The following is a 17,293-nucleotide window of genomic DNA, read 5'->3' on the forward strand; positions in this document are numbered from 1 at the left end:
CTGATCTATTGCTAAGTCCCGCCCCGACAAACACAGACTGGGCAATCATAACACAGCATTGGCCAGCTCTGACAAGAGTCTGACAACTACACGGCTGTGCTCCAGAGACTCTTACGTAATTGTTACAGATTTTCTTTGTTTTCAAGCTGGTTTTGTGGATTTTGAGCTAAATGTTGTGCCTGGAGCATGTGTATCAATAATAATCATTAACCTGGAAAGGTTGAAAGGAGATATACGTTTCTTCCCCATTCCAAAACCAAAATCAAATCCTCTAAAGTGTAATGCCGGGTTCACACTAAACAACATTCATTGCCAAGTGATGTGGTCGTTCACGTTTACATTGTGATCTGTACGTTAGACTTGAACCTCTGACTTTCTGTATCTTTTCAACCTGTTTTTGCTGCTGAGTTAGTTTGACATCCCATTTACAGTCTGCTTCCCTCTGAAATCAGGAGGCGGACCATCAGAAAGGGGCAGGTCTGAGCTAAGGGTCAATTATTCAAAAAATAGATGTAACCAAAAGTCTTTTTGACATTTTAATACCAGTGAAGGCCTTATTTCAAGATTACTGAATTCAATGCCTTTGAAGACTTTTTAAGGATCTGCAGGAACCCTGGAAACGAGTAGAACTGTGTCAAAAACAAGAAGACTCAGCAATTTTAAAGACTTGAAAAATGGACTAATTGACTTGTAAAGAAGGTAGTGGTTTGGTCTGGACACGTAGATGCTTCCACATTTTGGCAGACAGGCAGTTGGACTCCTGTGTGGTATATGGCTGTAGGACAATCCCCATTGTCCTGTTGGATGCAAGCGGCTGGAGCCCAGGAACTGCTCTGGACTGGATGTTAAACCCTGGCAGGAGAAAATTATAGCTTTGGCCAGGAAAGTCAACCAAATGGGCTGATTCTTCTCATTCAGCCCAAAGGACTCCACACAGCTGCACCTTCTTTCACTGCCAGGGAAGAAGACAGTCTGAAAGAGGGAGAGGAGAAAGGGAAGGCGGAGTGGGGAACAGTTGGGGGCATTTGGACTGGACCGGCCTCAAAGACCCAGAGGGTTGTTTTCTTTACAAAAACAGAAGAAAAAGAAGCAGCTTAGACTCATCTTGGACATCAAACTCTATTTTGGGGCTGTGCCCTGTTTGGACTGTGGGCAATCACACAAAATCCCTCAGAGTTGTTTTCTTTGAGTGATTGGGAGCGCTTTTACAAAAATTACAATCAAAGCGGTAAGACGGTGACGTATTCTGGCCCCTTTGGGAACATAAAATGCTGTTTGAGTCTTTGTCTATATTCCTCGGAGGAAATCTTTCTACCACAGACTCCTTGATCTTTATCCACATAGCTTGAGTTTTGCTCATTTCCTCGTCGTTTTCCATTAAAGCGAAGATGGATATACTTCACGAGCTCATATGACCCTCCGGGAGTCGCAGCAGGTCACACAGAAAAAAGAGCAGACGTTACTGGGACGTTTCATCTCAGGGGGACAGGCAATGGTGCAGTTTAACAGATGAATTAATCTGCTGCTGAAGCTGAAACACCTGTAGCTCTCTGAGTTCACTTCATCCATCACCTACTTATTTTCTTCAGCTACACTACCTCCTAAATCATAAGCTAAGGTGCTGAGGGCTGAGCATTCAGAAAACATACAGCTCAGTTGCCACAATAATATGTTTGCATTGAACATTTCTGCAAACAACAGATACTTTACATTTGCATGTTATTATGTCGCAGAATCACTGAAACTACAGTTAAACAATGTGATCAATGTGTGGTTAAATTTTAGCAAAAAAACAAAACAAAACACATGGTTATGGTTTGGAAAAGATGACGTTTTAGCTTAAAATACCTGGTTTTGGGAGCACAATCACCGCAGGAAACGCAGTGATATCTCAATAAACAACATCTGCTTTTCATGGCACTATCCCAGCATCAAATCCAGGGATGTCTGAATAAAAAAGAACTGCTTTACATGGCACTATCCTGGCAGAAAATGCAGCACTGTCTTGGTAAACAACAACCACTTTTCGTGCCACTATTTGGGCAGGAAACATGGCAATGTCTTTTCGAAAAGAACAACCACTTCGTGTGGCTCTTTTCTGGGAGGGAAAACAGGGATGTCTTGGTAAAATAATAACCGCATTTTGTGGCATTATCCTGGCAGGAAACACAGCAATATCTCGGTAAACAACAACTGCTTTCTGTGCCACTATTTGGGCAGGAAACCTGGCAATGTCTCAGTAAACAACAACAGTTTTTCGTGGCTCTGTCCTGGGAGGAAATGCAGTGATGTCTTGGTAAAATAACAACAGCATTTCGTGCCACTATCCAGACAGGAAACACGGGATGTCTTTTCGAAAAGAACAACTACTTTTCGTGATTCTGTCCCTAGAGAGAAGACAGCGATGTCTTGATACATAACAACTGCTTTTTATGGCACGACCCTAGCATGAAACGGAACAGTGTCTTAGTAAACAACTGTTTTTCGTGGCACTATTCCAGTGGCAGGTCACTACAAAACACCACGTTTGGTGCCTAAAGAAAAGTGGGTAACAGAGCAATGACTCCCTACATCACAACTGGCGGCCTACAGTGGTCTGCAACTTGGCAGGCATCTGGCCCAAGTGACAAGCCATCCATTGTCCTCTCCACCTCCTGATGACAAACTCAGCTCCTATAACGTCACTTCAGAAACCCTTATATGATACGTATAAAACTTGCAAATGTAACACATCCTTGGTTTGCCGGCACAACAATGCCAACATTTTCTTCTGGTGTCTGGTAATGGTTCACCACTACACTTACCAACTGCTTTTCTTCAGCTACATTACCTTCAAAACTTTAAGCTACGGAGGCCCTGAGAGCTCAGCACACTGCAACTAAAGACAACAAATGCAGCAGAAAAATCACAAGTTCATCAAAGAAAAGTCTTCCCCAATTCCCCAACACAATGATTGATTAAGGTGAATCAGTGCACAAAATATAACACACACACAGTAAAAACAGGCACACAGTACAAACATGGCAGACAGCCAACGCCAGTGGCAGGACATGTGGTGTTGTACCACACAAACAGAGGGAAAACAAAAATATATAGCATAAGAAAACACACTGCAAATAGACAACACGACCAAATACAGGAACATGCTGAAAATACAGAAACAGGCAGCAAATAGAAACAACACAACCAAATACAGAAGCACAACCGAAAACAGAAACATGCTGCAAATACAGAAAACACAACTAGAAAACACAACCAGTGTGTTTCTGTATTTGTGTTGTGTTTTCTGTAATTGCAGCACGTTTCTTTGGGCGACATACGTGTTGTCAGGTTGATGAATGTGTTTCTCAACTTGGCTGTGTTTTATTTATTTGCAGCATTTTTTTCTAAATGCTGAGCACGTGTTGTTTGCTTTTTTCTGTCTGTTGTTTTCTGTAAGTTGAGGTGCACTGAGCTCTGGGGGGGGATCCCATAATTGACACTAACCAGAAGTTAATACCTGCATGGAGAGTAGTAATGAAAAACAACAGACCTGCAGTGGTGTTTTCATCAAATAATCTGCAGATAATTTGTAGTGTTCTACTGGCAATAAAGGCAGGCACCAAAAAAAGGTTCAAAGCTGAGCTGCAGCAACAATAAAAGCACGGTTTTTCACAATAAATCATCACACGCCTACAACAAGGAGGAATTTGACATCACCATATGCCCTGGGTCGACTGAGGACGGCTCTCAAACAACTAATCCTATTCTCAAAGCTCAACATCATCTTAATCAAAACACGCTTGCATTAATTCACACACCATCAAACGCTAATTTCCAAGAGTCTCATTTATGAGAGGCGACGCTGTCGTCAAACACACAATGTCAGAAGTGCGTCCTCGTCAACAGCATCTGGAGAAGTATCAATAACCGGAGAGAAGACTCGTCCAATTCAATAAATCTGCGAGGGGTAGAAGTGTGAGAAAAAGTGGGCAGGGTCACACAGGGCGGTTGGCTTTGTGTATTGTCCAGAGCCGGACACATGGACTGTGTAATTCTAGTCCAGGAGTGACCACACAGGGCCGGTTGTGAGGTCTGAGAGTGCCGGAGAATGGAGACAGATGGGACAGGGGCAGGATTTTTTGGTGAGAGAATGCTTTCCACTGTTCCTACGATATACAAAGCCCATTGATTTTTCCTCCTGCGCTGAGTGAGGAGCTGAGGAATATCTCGTTTCAGCGTCCGCCGCATGGTCATGACACCTGGACCAGGGTCAGGTCTGTCCAGTCCCCAGTGGAGGTGCACTGAGCCCAAGGGAGGGGGTGGACACAACAAGTACTAGATTCCTCGCTTCTCTAAGTGTATCTGCACGTCATCTGCAATCTCTGAGTGTGCTTTGTGTCACATAGCTGCGGTCATCGTCTCATTTCTATAGCTTGATGGCTTTGACCTTTGCCGCGACCCCTAATGTGCAAGCGGAAAACCAAACTCTCCCTTCCCATGAGCCACCTCGGGACAGACAAAAAGATTGTTCCTCAGGAAACACGGGTCAGGAAGTCAGAGGAGGAAGCTGGCCTTTCGTTCTAAATACAACCGTCCTCCAGAGAGCGGCGTGTCAGCAGAGAATTAGACAGTAAATCTCCTTTAAACGCCGTCCCCCTTCACTCTCTTGTTTTGTTGCTATTTTTGCGACCTCACATTCAACCAAAACATCATTATTCTTCTTCTATTTCCCCGTGAATTGCCACTGACGGAGGCCAAAGACTTTCATTTCCAACGTGGTGTTTGTTTTGAACTCGGGTTGCGATTGTAATGCCGTGACGTGTCGAAGCCACACAAAATGAGCCAAGCCTCGCATTGATGCCGCATCCCACCCAGTGTGAGATGAAGGGCAGTGGAAGTGGAGTGGATGGGCATGCTGGAGCGAATCATGGGAACAACATCAGCAAGAGCAGCTGGCGGTTCACCACTAACAATGCTGTGGCTACTCTTATGGACAATTAATCGCTGCTAGTTCTTATTTTCCTGCCTCCCTCCCTCTTTCTCTCTCCCTCACCCTGTTCCTCTGAGGCGAGCTTCACCCCGCATGATGACCACACTCCTCCCTTATGAATTTGGCAAACATACCATGAGACATGAAAGGAGGCAATCACGGATGGTCCTGGCTGTCAAAGCTTATACAGACAAGAACAGGATCACACAAATTGGGATGTGGGGAAGAGAATGTATACAGAAACAAAACCCACGCAGGGTCAACGGCGAACGTGGGCAGACACATGACAACATATTCATGGAATCAAAGCGTGTTTAGGTCGAACTTGGCTATCCTTAACCGCTGACTGCTCAACAATCTGTCCTGTCAGTGTTACGAAAGATGTGCTCACATGCTGGGGAAATAAATGGGAAGTTATAGGAGTCTTAAGTAATCTAGGGCTTTTAATAGGTCAGTTTTATGTAATGTATCATGCTTTCAGTGGTGACAGGAACATGTACTTGTACATTTACTCAAGTATAATTTTTAAGTACTTTGACCTTACTTGAGTATTTCCCTTTTATGCTATTTCATGTTTATTTTGTACTTTTCATTCCATTACTTTTATTTCAAATCATTAGATTCTTTGTACAGAAAGAAATTTAAACTTAAAAGGGGACGTCTTATGCTTGACCTTATTTTCTTTCATATATATATATTACAATGATGGATGTTCATATAAAACGTGGCACAAGTTTCAATGTATGAAGAAGTCTTCCCAGTGAGCAAAAACCTCAGGCTTCAAGCTGTGCTAAAATACTTTTTTCTTCTTTGGCTACAAGATTACATCAGATTGTGTTGGATTACTTTATATATTTTATCCAGGCTTGCTACTAGGTGTTTACATTGTGTAGCCTACACTGCTACATGTAGCTACATGCTAACATCCTGGAAACATGTAATCTTGGTTGCTGATGTTCCTATATTTGCCCTGATTTCAGATCATACTCCTGCTATAACATGTCTGATTGTGTTAAGAAGCTTTTATTGGTGAATTTTCACATTAGAAAATGCCGCTATACTGGCTCATTGCTGGGCTGCATGCAAACTGCTACATATGGCTACATGCCAACTTCAGGGAAACAAGTAATCTTGGTTGCTGATGATGTAAAGTTCGCTCCAATTCAGACCTTATCCCTTGCTAGCTTTGAAGCTTTAACAGGAGAAAGTGCCACTACACACAGTAACTCTCCAGCAAGTACAATGCTACATGTAGCTACAAGCTAATGTCAGGAAAAAATGGTTGCTGATGTCATTGATTCTCCCTAATTTTAAATAATTATCCTGCTGGAACAGGTCAGGTTGTGTTATGAACATTTTATGGTTGATTTTTAACAATACAAATGTGCCACTACACACAGTCATTCCTGCACACTGCTACATGTAGCTACATGCTAACATTAGGGACACATTCACTCTTTGTTGCTGATGTTGCTATACTGGCCCTAATTTTGTATTATAATGCTGCTAGAACACAGCTGATTGTGTTAAGTAGCTTTTATTGGTGAGTTTTCACAGTAGAAAATGCTGCTATACCAGGTCATTCCTGCCAGTACACCGCTTCATGTAGCTACATGTTAACAGTTATGCTTTGTAGCTGTTATTGGTAAGTTTTAACAGGGGAAAGTGCCACTGTACACACTAACTGTGAACATGGTTGCTGGTGTTGTTAATTCTCCCCGATTTTGGATCATAATCCTGCTGGAACTGATCCGGTTGTGTTATGTACATTTTATGGTTGAATTTTAACAATAGAAAGTGCCACTGTATACAGTCATTCCTGCAAACTGCTACATGTAGCTATATGCTAATATTAGGTAAACATTTACTCTTACTCTATATTGGCCCTGATTTCAGATCATATTCCTGCTACAATATGTCTGATTGTTTTTAGAAGCTTTTATTGGTGGCTTTTCACAGTGAAAAATACCGCTATAACAGGTAATTCCCAGGCTACCAGTACACTGCTACACGTAGCTACATGTTAACGTCAGGGAAACATGTAATCTTGGTTGCTGATGTTGTTAAGAGATAAGATAAGATAAGATACACCTTTATTGATCCCACAATTGAGAAATTCCAGTGTTACGGCAGTCAAAGGTAAAGAGTCAAATTAAAGATTTCAATGTTTAAAAACTTAAAAAACTAGGCATGCAGAAAAAGTACAAAAAATACAAGAAACAGCAATAAATAATAATAATAATATTAATATAAATATTATTATTGCCCCTTATCCCTGCTGGAAAATGTCCAGTGCTTTGATGCTTTTATTGGTAAGTTTTAACGGAGAAAGTGCCACTATACACAGTAACTCCCCAGCTGCAAGTACACTGCTACATGTAGCTACATGCTAACATCAGGGCAACATGTAAACATGGTTGCTGATGTTGTTAATTCTCCCTGATTTGGACCATAATCCAGCTGGAACAGGTCCAGTTGTGTTTAGAGGCTTTTGTTGTTGATCTTTAACGATAGAAAGTGCCACTATGTGCAGTCATTCCCTGGCTGCTAGTACACTGCTACATGTAGCTACATGCTAATGTCAGGGAAATGTTAATTTCTCCCCGATTTCAGATCATACTCCTGCTGGAACATGTATGATTGTGTTTAGAAGCTTCTACTAGGAATTTTTCACAGCAGAAAGTGTCACTATTAGATGCTGAGATGCAGACAATCCAGAAATACGGACCAATCAGAGCAGACTGGGCTTTTTCATGATAGAGGTTAAAGAAACAAACAGACAGAGGGTGAATACAGGTGTTCCAGCACAGATAGTATGAGAAAATATTTGGTTTTTTGACCATTAAAGCATGTAAACATGTATTTTGGGTTTCTACTAGAACAAGTATTAACCTGAAAATTAGTTCTTTAATTTCAACTTAAACAAAAAACATGGTGCATGGTTACAGCAGTTAAAATCAGCTCCAACTTGACCAACTACTACAACAGCAAAATGGTGTTTGTAATAATGATTAAATAATGAGAAAATACATAAAATTCTATTTTAAACATCATAAGTACATTTTGCTGATAAAACTGTTTTTTGTTTTTTTTTTTACTTTTTACTTAGTATTCCCTATCCTTCTTCTCTACTTATTCAGAATCCAGAACTTGTAACTGTTTTAGTATTTTTACATTACGGTAATAATACTTGTGCTTGAGAGATAAAGCTTTATTTATCCCGAGGGAAATTATTGTGCAGCAGTTACATAACAAAGAAACATAAAAAAATAAAAACAAAATATAAACAAAGATTGTTAATAAGGTATAAAGTAAAGTAAAGATCTGATCTTCAGTCACGACATGCTCGCCTGGAATTAACATAAATAATTATATAATGTTTTCACCACACTGACAAGATGCAAAGCACATTTCTAGTGAAGAGGTGACTTTCCACTTACAGTTGCTTGTAATACCCTTCAGTTTTACGGAATTGAAAATACATGTGTGTGTGTGTGTCTGTGTGGGGGGGGGGGGGGGTGGGGGACTGTTTCTTCCTAAACAGATACTTCAGCTGGAAATTGTTTATAAGAAATCATAAGTGCCATTATGTGGCAAACAGCTGTGTCACTGGTGTTTATCAACAACCCTATCAATCCCCTGAGTATACATTAAGTACCATGAGGCAGTAAAAATATTTATTTCTCCTTTATGACATCGTTTCATGAACCTTGTGGTCGCCCTAAGTGCGATGTGGTGCAGCACAGCTTGACATTACAGCACAACCCGTGTCAGCATTTGTGTTTTGTACAGCTGATAAGTCTCTTTGCTTCATATAAGGCCAGTAAGTTAGTGTGTCAGTGGAAAGGATGATTACACAATACACAGGCTTGTGCTGAGTCCTAATTCACCTCAAAGCCACACAAGGAAAGAGCTGTGTTTGACTGTGCTGACCCCAGCGTCTAATCTTAGAAATTCTCACTCATGCTGTTACCGTTGTGATAATCTAAATTTATGCCTCAGGCAAACATGGAGACACTTTAGATGCTGTACAAAGAGAGGGGAGTAAATAGGAAATGCTGCAACAAGGGAACAGCGAAGAGGAAGAACTCTGCCCTCTGTTGGCTGTGAGGAAGAACTACAGCAAACTGTTGCTTTAACACACTGTCACCACAGACAGCTTCCAATTTGTTGAGTTTCCCCATGACTTCTTTCATCTCCTGCTCAGTTAGATAAAAGATTTAGCATCCAGTCATCCCACTTAAATGTTATCAGTGACCTCAAGCCTCATCCCAGTCCTCCCTTCTGAGGAGGGGGGTCGTCAGCACAGGAGGCAGAAATCAAACCATCCGGCTGAGGAGTGACGGACCGCAGCTCCAGCTGAGACTGATAGGGCCGACAAGCCAGAGGAGGACAGCTTTGACCTCGAGGAGCACAAATCCTCAGAAATCAAATCTCCAGAGGGAGAAACCCGACTCTGTCAACAGCAAGAGGAAAATCCTCTCTAAAGAAGGGCTGAGAGCTAGTTTATTCCTTTTTTGTTTTTCACTTTGTAAGTCAGTGGAAAAAATTGGACAGAAATTCTCATTAATGTTCCACCCGTCACTTTTACAAGCTGTGACGGAAAATATATTTATATGTATAAAGAGTCGAAACAATTAGTCAAATTATCAATTAGTCAATCAGCAGAAAAATAATCTGAAACTAGTCATTTTCCAAGCAGTAGGTGTCAAACATCCTCCAATTCTAGCTTCTCATCTGTGAGAATTTCCCTATTTTCTCACAGCTGATAGGCCAAACAATAAACTGAATAATAACTGTTATGATCAAATGCAGTTATCAGCTGCAGCCTTATTGTTCACATGGTAACTTTCAGTATTACTGTCATAAATGTCACCTTTGAGTGAATATGAATATCCTGTTTTGTAAGTATTCTGATGCAAAGTCTAGTCTACACCTTCAAATGTCACCAAAGCCCACTAAGTGACTTGATCGCAACTTTCTTGGTTGCACAATAATCTTGTCACTTTAGGACTGGAAGGATTTGTGTTGAATTCAGTACACCCCAGACGTATAAATGCAGCTTACATAACCTCTCAGTGAAACAAAATGTTTAAAAGTCCTGTGGCATGTGCTGATGTCTGCAAGCCACTGAGTCAAAACGATGCCATTTACCGTCTGCATGTTTAAAACGGGAACACGTCTGACAATATCCCCTGAGAGGTTTTCATTTTGGCAGGAAACAGGTGCCTCCTCCCAAACCTGGAAGGATGACTGCGCCGCACAATATCAAGCAGGCACGATACATCTGAGAGTATTAAAGTAAACAACTGCGGTGTGTGTGAGGCTTCTTGAGGCCAGGGTCCAAGTAAGGAAGACATTTCACATCAGAGTCAGCGGATTGTTGTTGTGTTTTTGAACCCTGCTGACCTCGTGGGGTTCAAATCTGGACGAGAATCCATTCGCTGCAACATCACAGCCCCCTCTGTGCATTGTACTTCAATAAACACATGCTCTGATTATGTTTTAATGTGTGACATATTATGAGTCCTTCAGATCATTTCACACCAGCTATAGGTTTTTTTGTATGTGCCGAAAAAAAGGAGAAGCTGTGATTCCCCTCCTACGTCCCTGCTTTTCAGAGGAGACACGATCAATCTGATCTACTTAATCAATCAGCGACAGGGCCTTTGAACTGCAGACGTGATTTCCAGCAAGTCTGTCATCCCACCCGGTCGTCTGTGAAAACACACCAGGGGGAGATTACTCCAAACAGCCCCAGCTCGTAAAACTCTTTTTATGTTAAAACACACACCCTCGCTCTTCTTGACTGGGTCCAGAGAATCTCAGAAAGTTACTTTTCTTAATGTACTGGGAGGAAGATGTTTGTTTGAAATGAGGATGCTGCATCCAAGCTGAGGCCTTTCCTATCTCGACTGAATCCAACATTTCAGGACAAAAACAACATCCCCTGCCTCCTCCACAGCTGAGACAAAGCTCTCCACCCCCTGTGTGGCTTCTGTATAGGCAAAGAAGAGGAAGGGAAAAGGGGAATGTTTTGCCTCCCTCCTTCTCTCCCCACCCCTCTCTTCCCTCACCTCCCTGGGGCAGCTCTGTGTAGTAATAAACGTCCCCCGTAAATCTCCCCCTCACGCCCTCATCCCCTCCTCCACCTCCAACTTTTTTTTTAGTTAACAGCTTCTTTTCTTCTCCCCCTACCCTGCCATTCTTTCCCCTCTTCTCTATTCTCCAGCAACCCAACCCTGACATTGACTCTGCACATGGCCGATGGCTGCTCTGTCATGGATTCAGAGAGGGCAGGAGGGAGAGAGGAAGACGACGGACCACAATAGATTTGTATAGGTTTCACTCACTGTGCAGCACAGCTCTTTCATATGTGGCTGCGAGTGTCATTGTCACCGGCTGTGGTTGAAAATCTGGTGAGGTCACTAGTGTATCAGGTTATTATCGCCTACCTGATGGAATGACATCCATGCACATATTCAGCAGTTAGAGCTGCTGGTGAGGAACAGTGAGAGGGAGAGGGGGTTTAATGGGGAGAAATTGTGGTGGTCGGGAAAGAGTTAAAAGCCCTGGCTGCCTGAGTTCACCGGAAAGTCCCATAAGTGACGTTACAGTCCAGCAATTAAGAGTAAATTAATTACAGAGTAGTGGATGGTAGCTGAAACCCTGAGGATAGTGCAGCGCCTCCCAGTAAACAACTCCAGACTGCTCCAGTACCAGACTTCCATGGGACAGGGGGGAAATTAAGCTGACTTTCTAACTTTAAACCTACATAAAGTTCATAAACAGAGCATGTACAGTATCACAAGTGTAATAAGTCACTTTTTTAATGTCTAAACTCCCCTCATAAACTAATAAAGTGGCTTACTACAGAGAAAAAGATAAAAACTGGGTTAATTCTACCACACGTTGCTCACAGATAAAGCCTGTTTAGTATTCATTCTGCGTACAACAGTGTAGTAATCTCAAACAAACTGACAACCCACAGCAAGTTTGTCCATCCAGAAGAGGAAGGAGAGAAAAAAAAAAAAGTTAACTGAAAGTTAACGCCCAGCGCTTTGAGGCTCCTCCTGCAAAAGGATTATAAAGCAAATGTCGGGGCTGGTGCAGGGCAGAGGGGGAGTTCTGCAGGGTCAAAAATACACAGGAGCTGCAAATCAGAGACCTCAGCAGACCTGCGCAACTTTTCTAACAAGCACAGTTTGTTTTTTTTATTTTTGTTTTTTTTTTGTTTTTACTACTTTTGATTTAAACCCTGGTCGCTGCAAAGATGACCACAGCCGTGGTGTCGCCTTTCTTCGACTTCGAAGTAATGAACAAGGTAGCTTTAAAACTTTTTCCTCTGTGTGTGTGGTGGTGTTTTGTATGATAGGAGTGTGTTAGCCTGTTAGCAGCAGTGAGTTAGCCGCTGTGGAGGAATGATGAGCTGCATGACCGCGGCCCTCTGCCGTGACGCGCCTGTGTGTGGAGGCTTGTTGTTGTTTGGCTGTTTTTGATTTGTTTTTCGCTTCACTTTGACGTCGACTGTTTGCTGACTTTTACCTGTTGTTTCCTGTTTTAACACCATCGTTGGGGTTATTTACGTTGAACTAGTGGCTTTAAAAGTGTGCCGAAGCCTGCCTGTAACTTAACACTAACTGTTTGTTAAAAGTTTAACACTTTAAAATTTAAATTTAACACGTGCCACATACGCAAACCTTAAATTAGTAGTTTCGCTAACGAGGCACGGTGCTGTATCCGAACGTTAGCTTCTTTCTGTTAATGAGGGCAGTTTTGCGCCACTTTTAATACTCCTCACAAAGCAGCCACATGCTCGCTAATCATTGACTAGATTTGTCTGGCTTTTACCTACTATTGCTCCTATAAAACTGCGTTTATGATAAACCCAGTTTAACGATGATATTTATTGGAAAATAACTGTTTTTAAACTCGTAGCGGCTCCCTGGTTAGTCACGTCACTGCTCTGTTTAGTTTGCATACAGTTTAATGTTTTCAGTGTCAGATTTCTGTTAAAACTGCGCCTTTTTTTGTGCTCGTGGTTGTTATACTTTACTCTCTGGTGGCTTCAATGCTTATGTAAATCAGTCATCTCATCTAGTTTGTAAGTGTATTGAGAAGCAGATCAATTCCCCCCCTTGTAATTCAGCAGGATGCGTTGCCACTTTCATTATCTTTCAAATGATGCAGGCTCTTTGTAGCTACTAGCAGCCCTGTGGCCTCTCATGTGCTGCTGCTCCATTTACTAAACAGGCACACATTCCTAACCAGGGCAACTTGCCAAACCAGCTGCTGTTCTATAGGCCTGTATCCGCTTATGTTGTCAGAGCCAAAAAGAACACAGTCATGCAAGAGGAGGCTGTTGGGTTTTTTCTCTCCAGCCCACCAGCTCGCTTTAAAATCAGGACCACATTAACTGTCAGCTTTGAACATGATGAATACTTTTTTTAAATTATGTGTATTCTTTGTGTCTCTGCAGAACAACAAACTGCTCAGCTACAACAACAACTTGGGTGCCCCCCATCCCATGTCTGTCCCTTGCACTGGCACTAATGTGCCCATCTCCAGCCCCGCCGGAGCCCTGCTGGACAGGAAGGCGGTGGGATCTCCCTCAGTGGGAGGCGTGTACCAGCGGCGGCACTCTGTCAGCAGCACAAAGTTCAGCCAGAACCAGTTTCTGAACAGCCTGAAGGCAGCGGACCACTCCTCGCTCATCTCAGGGGTTGGCAACAAAGAGAACCGCATGCGAGACCGCTCCTTTTCTGAGACGGGAGAGAGGCCCCTCAACAAGTGTCTGGGCCCTGCCAGTCCCACCAGCGGCGGCAGCCAAGTGAACTCCAGCCGTTACAAGACGGAGCTTTGCAGGCCCTTCGAGGAGAATGGCTCCTGCAAGTACGGAGACAAATGCCAGTTTGCTCATGGAATCCATGAACTTCGCAGCCTGAGCCGCCATCCCAAATACAAAACTGAGCTGTGCCGCACCTTCCACACCATCGGTTTCTGCCCATACGGGCCTCGCTGCCATTTCATCCACAATGCTGAGGAGCGCCGTGGACCTCCCCAGCAGTGCTCCCCTCTTAACTCCTCCAACAGGATGGAGAAGCCTCGACTGCAGCACAGCTACAGCTTTGCAGGCTTTTCCAGCTCAGCTGGGCTGAGAGACAGCCCCACCTCGGTCACCCCTCCACCCATGTTCTTCCCTGATGAGGTCCCCGACTGGCCCAGCAGTAACCCCTTCACCTACTCCAGCCAGGAGCTGGCCAACCTGTTCGGGCCCAGCCTCAGTGCTGGTCCTGTAGGCACAGAGCCCAACACCCCTGCACCTCCCTCTCCAACAAGCACGCCTTACTATTTCAGACCCATGTTGGAGTCCCCTCAGATGTTCGAGTCTCCATCCAGCCCTCCCGACTCTCTGTCAGACCAAGAGGGCTATCAGAGCAGCTCTGGAGGCAGCCTTAGTGGCTCTGAGTCCCCCACGCTGGATACCACCCGCCGCCTTCCCATCTTCAGCCGCCTTTCCATCTCTGATGACTAGACTGCACGCACCCACCAGTGACTTTACGTTCGATGACACAAAGAGAACACGGCACTCCCCTCTACCTCTGCCCTTTTCCTATGCTTCCCTGACACAACACCGTGTTAGTTCCTTGTTAGCATTGTAAGGATGTAATCAATTAAGGGAACTCTCAGCTCAAATTCATCATTTCACCCCTGTAAATCCGCACAGCAAGTTTTAAAAAGTACCCTGCCATGTGTCATAGTGCCAAAAAAAAGGAGAGGAAATTGAACAATGAAAATCACAAGAACAAGAATTGACTGTTTTGCCAGGTGCCACTTGTTTTTTTTTTTTCTTTCATTCTTCTTTATTTGTTCTTGAATGTGTAGCAGCACAAGTGGCCTTGGAAAGGGGAGTGCATTGCACTAGCCCCCCCCCACCCCAAACCCCTTCTCCCTCCCTCCTCCCTGACGATACCACTTCCCCTGAGCTAGCTAGAGGGTGCTCACTAACGTAACTGTAGATCTACCGCAGCCGTTTTTACAGACTGAGTTAAGACAAAAAGGAAAAAAAATAAAGACCCTGAAAAGATATGAATAGTTTTTAAAAGAGAAAAAAGTGCCTGGGGCGGTTTCTGCATGTGTTTAGGGTGAATGGACTACTGTTTGTTTTTGGTTCTTTCTCATTTGCCCCCTTCCACCCCCCTTGTCACGGTTCTTCTCAAGCCCTGTCTTATGTAATTGTGGACTGGGTGAGTCTGCAGGAAGGACTTTGAACTGGAAGTTGGTTATGTCCCCCCCCCCTCCTGAGTTTTCTCCTCCTGTTGCTGGTCACTGGCTCTTCTTTTTTTCTTTTTTTTTTTTGGGAAGGAAGTCTTGATATCAAACTGATCATTAAACCTGTAAGACTTTGTCCTGCCTCTCAACCCTGCCCCCCCGCCTTCATCCTCACCGATCTGGGGAATTCCAGCATTCCCATGGTGCAGTTATACATCCTGCGACTTGACGAGATCGGATCTCCAAGCTATTTTACTTTACCCCCCCCCCCCCCCCCACTTTAGTACCTGCTCCGAGGAGCAATCTGTACTCATTACATCCCTTTTTTTGCTTTCTTTATTTGATAATTATTTTTTATTAATGTTATTATTACGGTTATTATTGTTTGAAAAAAACTTTCCAGACAGAAGGTTTGCTTGTCACTGCTTATTTAACTTATCAGAACATATTTATTGCTGATCATATGCATTTTTTTGTTAATTTTGTTTTGTATTTATCTGGATAATGAACAATAGAATATATTTTCTTTTATGTTAAATTATGATCTTCCATATTAATCTAAAGATTGTGAAGACGTTTTTGTCAGTTTTCCTTTTTTTCACAGTTTAATATATTGTACTTCAATGACTTTTGTTCTGCAACTACACTTTGTCAAAAATGAAACTTAATTTAAAGCAACAAAAAAAAGCAAAAAAAGACGTTTTGCGTTTTGATTATTTATTGTACTTTTTTTTTTTTTTTTTTCTTACTCCCTCTTATTGGACTGCAATTCCATCTAAAGTAGATTTTGCTTGTATTCATTCCTGACGTTTCCCCCTTCACATCTTACAATAATCTGACAGTAACAGTAGCAAACTGTTATCACATTAATTCACCTCGTCTGGTTTCGTCTCAGATCTTCTGAGTTATTTACTCACAGTACTTGGGTTGATGGTGGAAGTAAAGGGGTGCTGACAGACCCCTCACATCACTGGTTTAGGAGAGTCTCCACGTTAGACGACTGGTTATGTCGAAATGTCTTGTTCTTAACACCCAGTCTGTTATTACAAGCAATAGCTGTGACCAAATGGGTTGAGGAAAGTTTGTTTTTCTTTTTAATTTGATTGGATGCTTGATGCACTTGCTTGGCCCCCTCTTGACCATTGGAAGTGCCTCTTTGAATACATTCCAGGTAGCTAAGGCTTTCTCTGCCTTTTTATATTTGATAAAATGGAGGACAATTAAGGTTTTTTTTTTTTTTTTTTAAAGTCACTTGTTCTGTGTTGCCTTCACGTGTTTTGGAAGAGGTGAACAGATTTTTGACACAAAGAAAGTAAAACAGTTGAATGTATTTTTTCAGCCATGTTTTTTCACTACAGTAATTTCTGTGAGTTTATATGAAAACCTGTTTTTTTTCTCCCTCTTTTGTAAGTATTGATTGCAGTTAAGTCAATAAACCCCGTATTTTTTGAAAAGTTAAACCGTGTGATAAGTTGTGTGCTTGGGTTGAATTTTAGATGCTCCTGCATGAGGTTAAAATAATGTCCTTTTTAATCTGTGCAATGAAGATTCAAAGTTCAACATTGCAACTTTGACTTGAACTTTTCATATGACCTTATTTTGGGTGGCACAAGAGGACATGGGTTATTTTATCATTTGCATAACAGGCCTTCAGGGAGTTCAGTGGTTTTAGAAGGCAGTTAAGTTGAAGCTCTTTATCAGAGGTTTTAAAACTGAGGCACGCCCATTAAATCCACTTAGAAATCATACAAAAAGACACTTGCTATAACGGCAGAACTTGCATGAGAATCATCACTTTTAAAAGTTTTCTCCAGTGTCACTGATAGCAGTCTGAACATCTATAGGTACACTTCAAATAGGAGCTGCTAATAGCTAATTCGGCAAATTTATAACTGTGCTAATTTGCCAAACTCTAATCAAACACAGGCTTAAAAAGTTGCAGCCCACACTTGACTGACTCCATGGCAACATAATATTTCACTGTCAGGCTCCTGCTTTATATAAAGGGACAGAATATTTTTTACAAATGCTCTATTTAAAGGTCAAAAA

At 42.4% G+C, this 17,293-nt stretch overlaps 1 protein-coding gene across 1 annotated transcript; it reads left to right on the plus strand.

Moving 5' to 3' along the window:
* Positions 1-12,070: 12,070 nt before the first annotated feature.
* On the plus strand, positions 12,071-16,704 carry zfp36l1a (zinc finger protein 36, C3H type-like 1a). Its single transcript, XM_050061722.1, has 2 exons — positions 12,071-12,296; positions 13,452-16,704. Exons 1-2 carry the CDS (start codon positions 12,246-12,248, stop codon positions 14,505-14,507), a joined length of 1,107 nt encoding a protein of 368 aa, XP_049917679.1. The 5' UTR covers positions 12,071-12,245; the 3' UTR covers positions 14,508-16,704.
* The last annotated feature ends 589 nt before the right edge of the window (positions 16,705-17,293 follow it).

The sequence above is a fragment of the Epinephelus moara genome, chromosome 14 (assembly GCF_006386435.1).
Source record: "Epinephelus moara isolate mb chromosome 14, YSFRI_EMoa_1.0, whole genome shotgun sequence".
NCBI lineage: Eukaryota > Metazoa > Chordata > Actinopteri > Perciformes > Serranidae > Epinephelus > Epinephelus moara.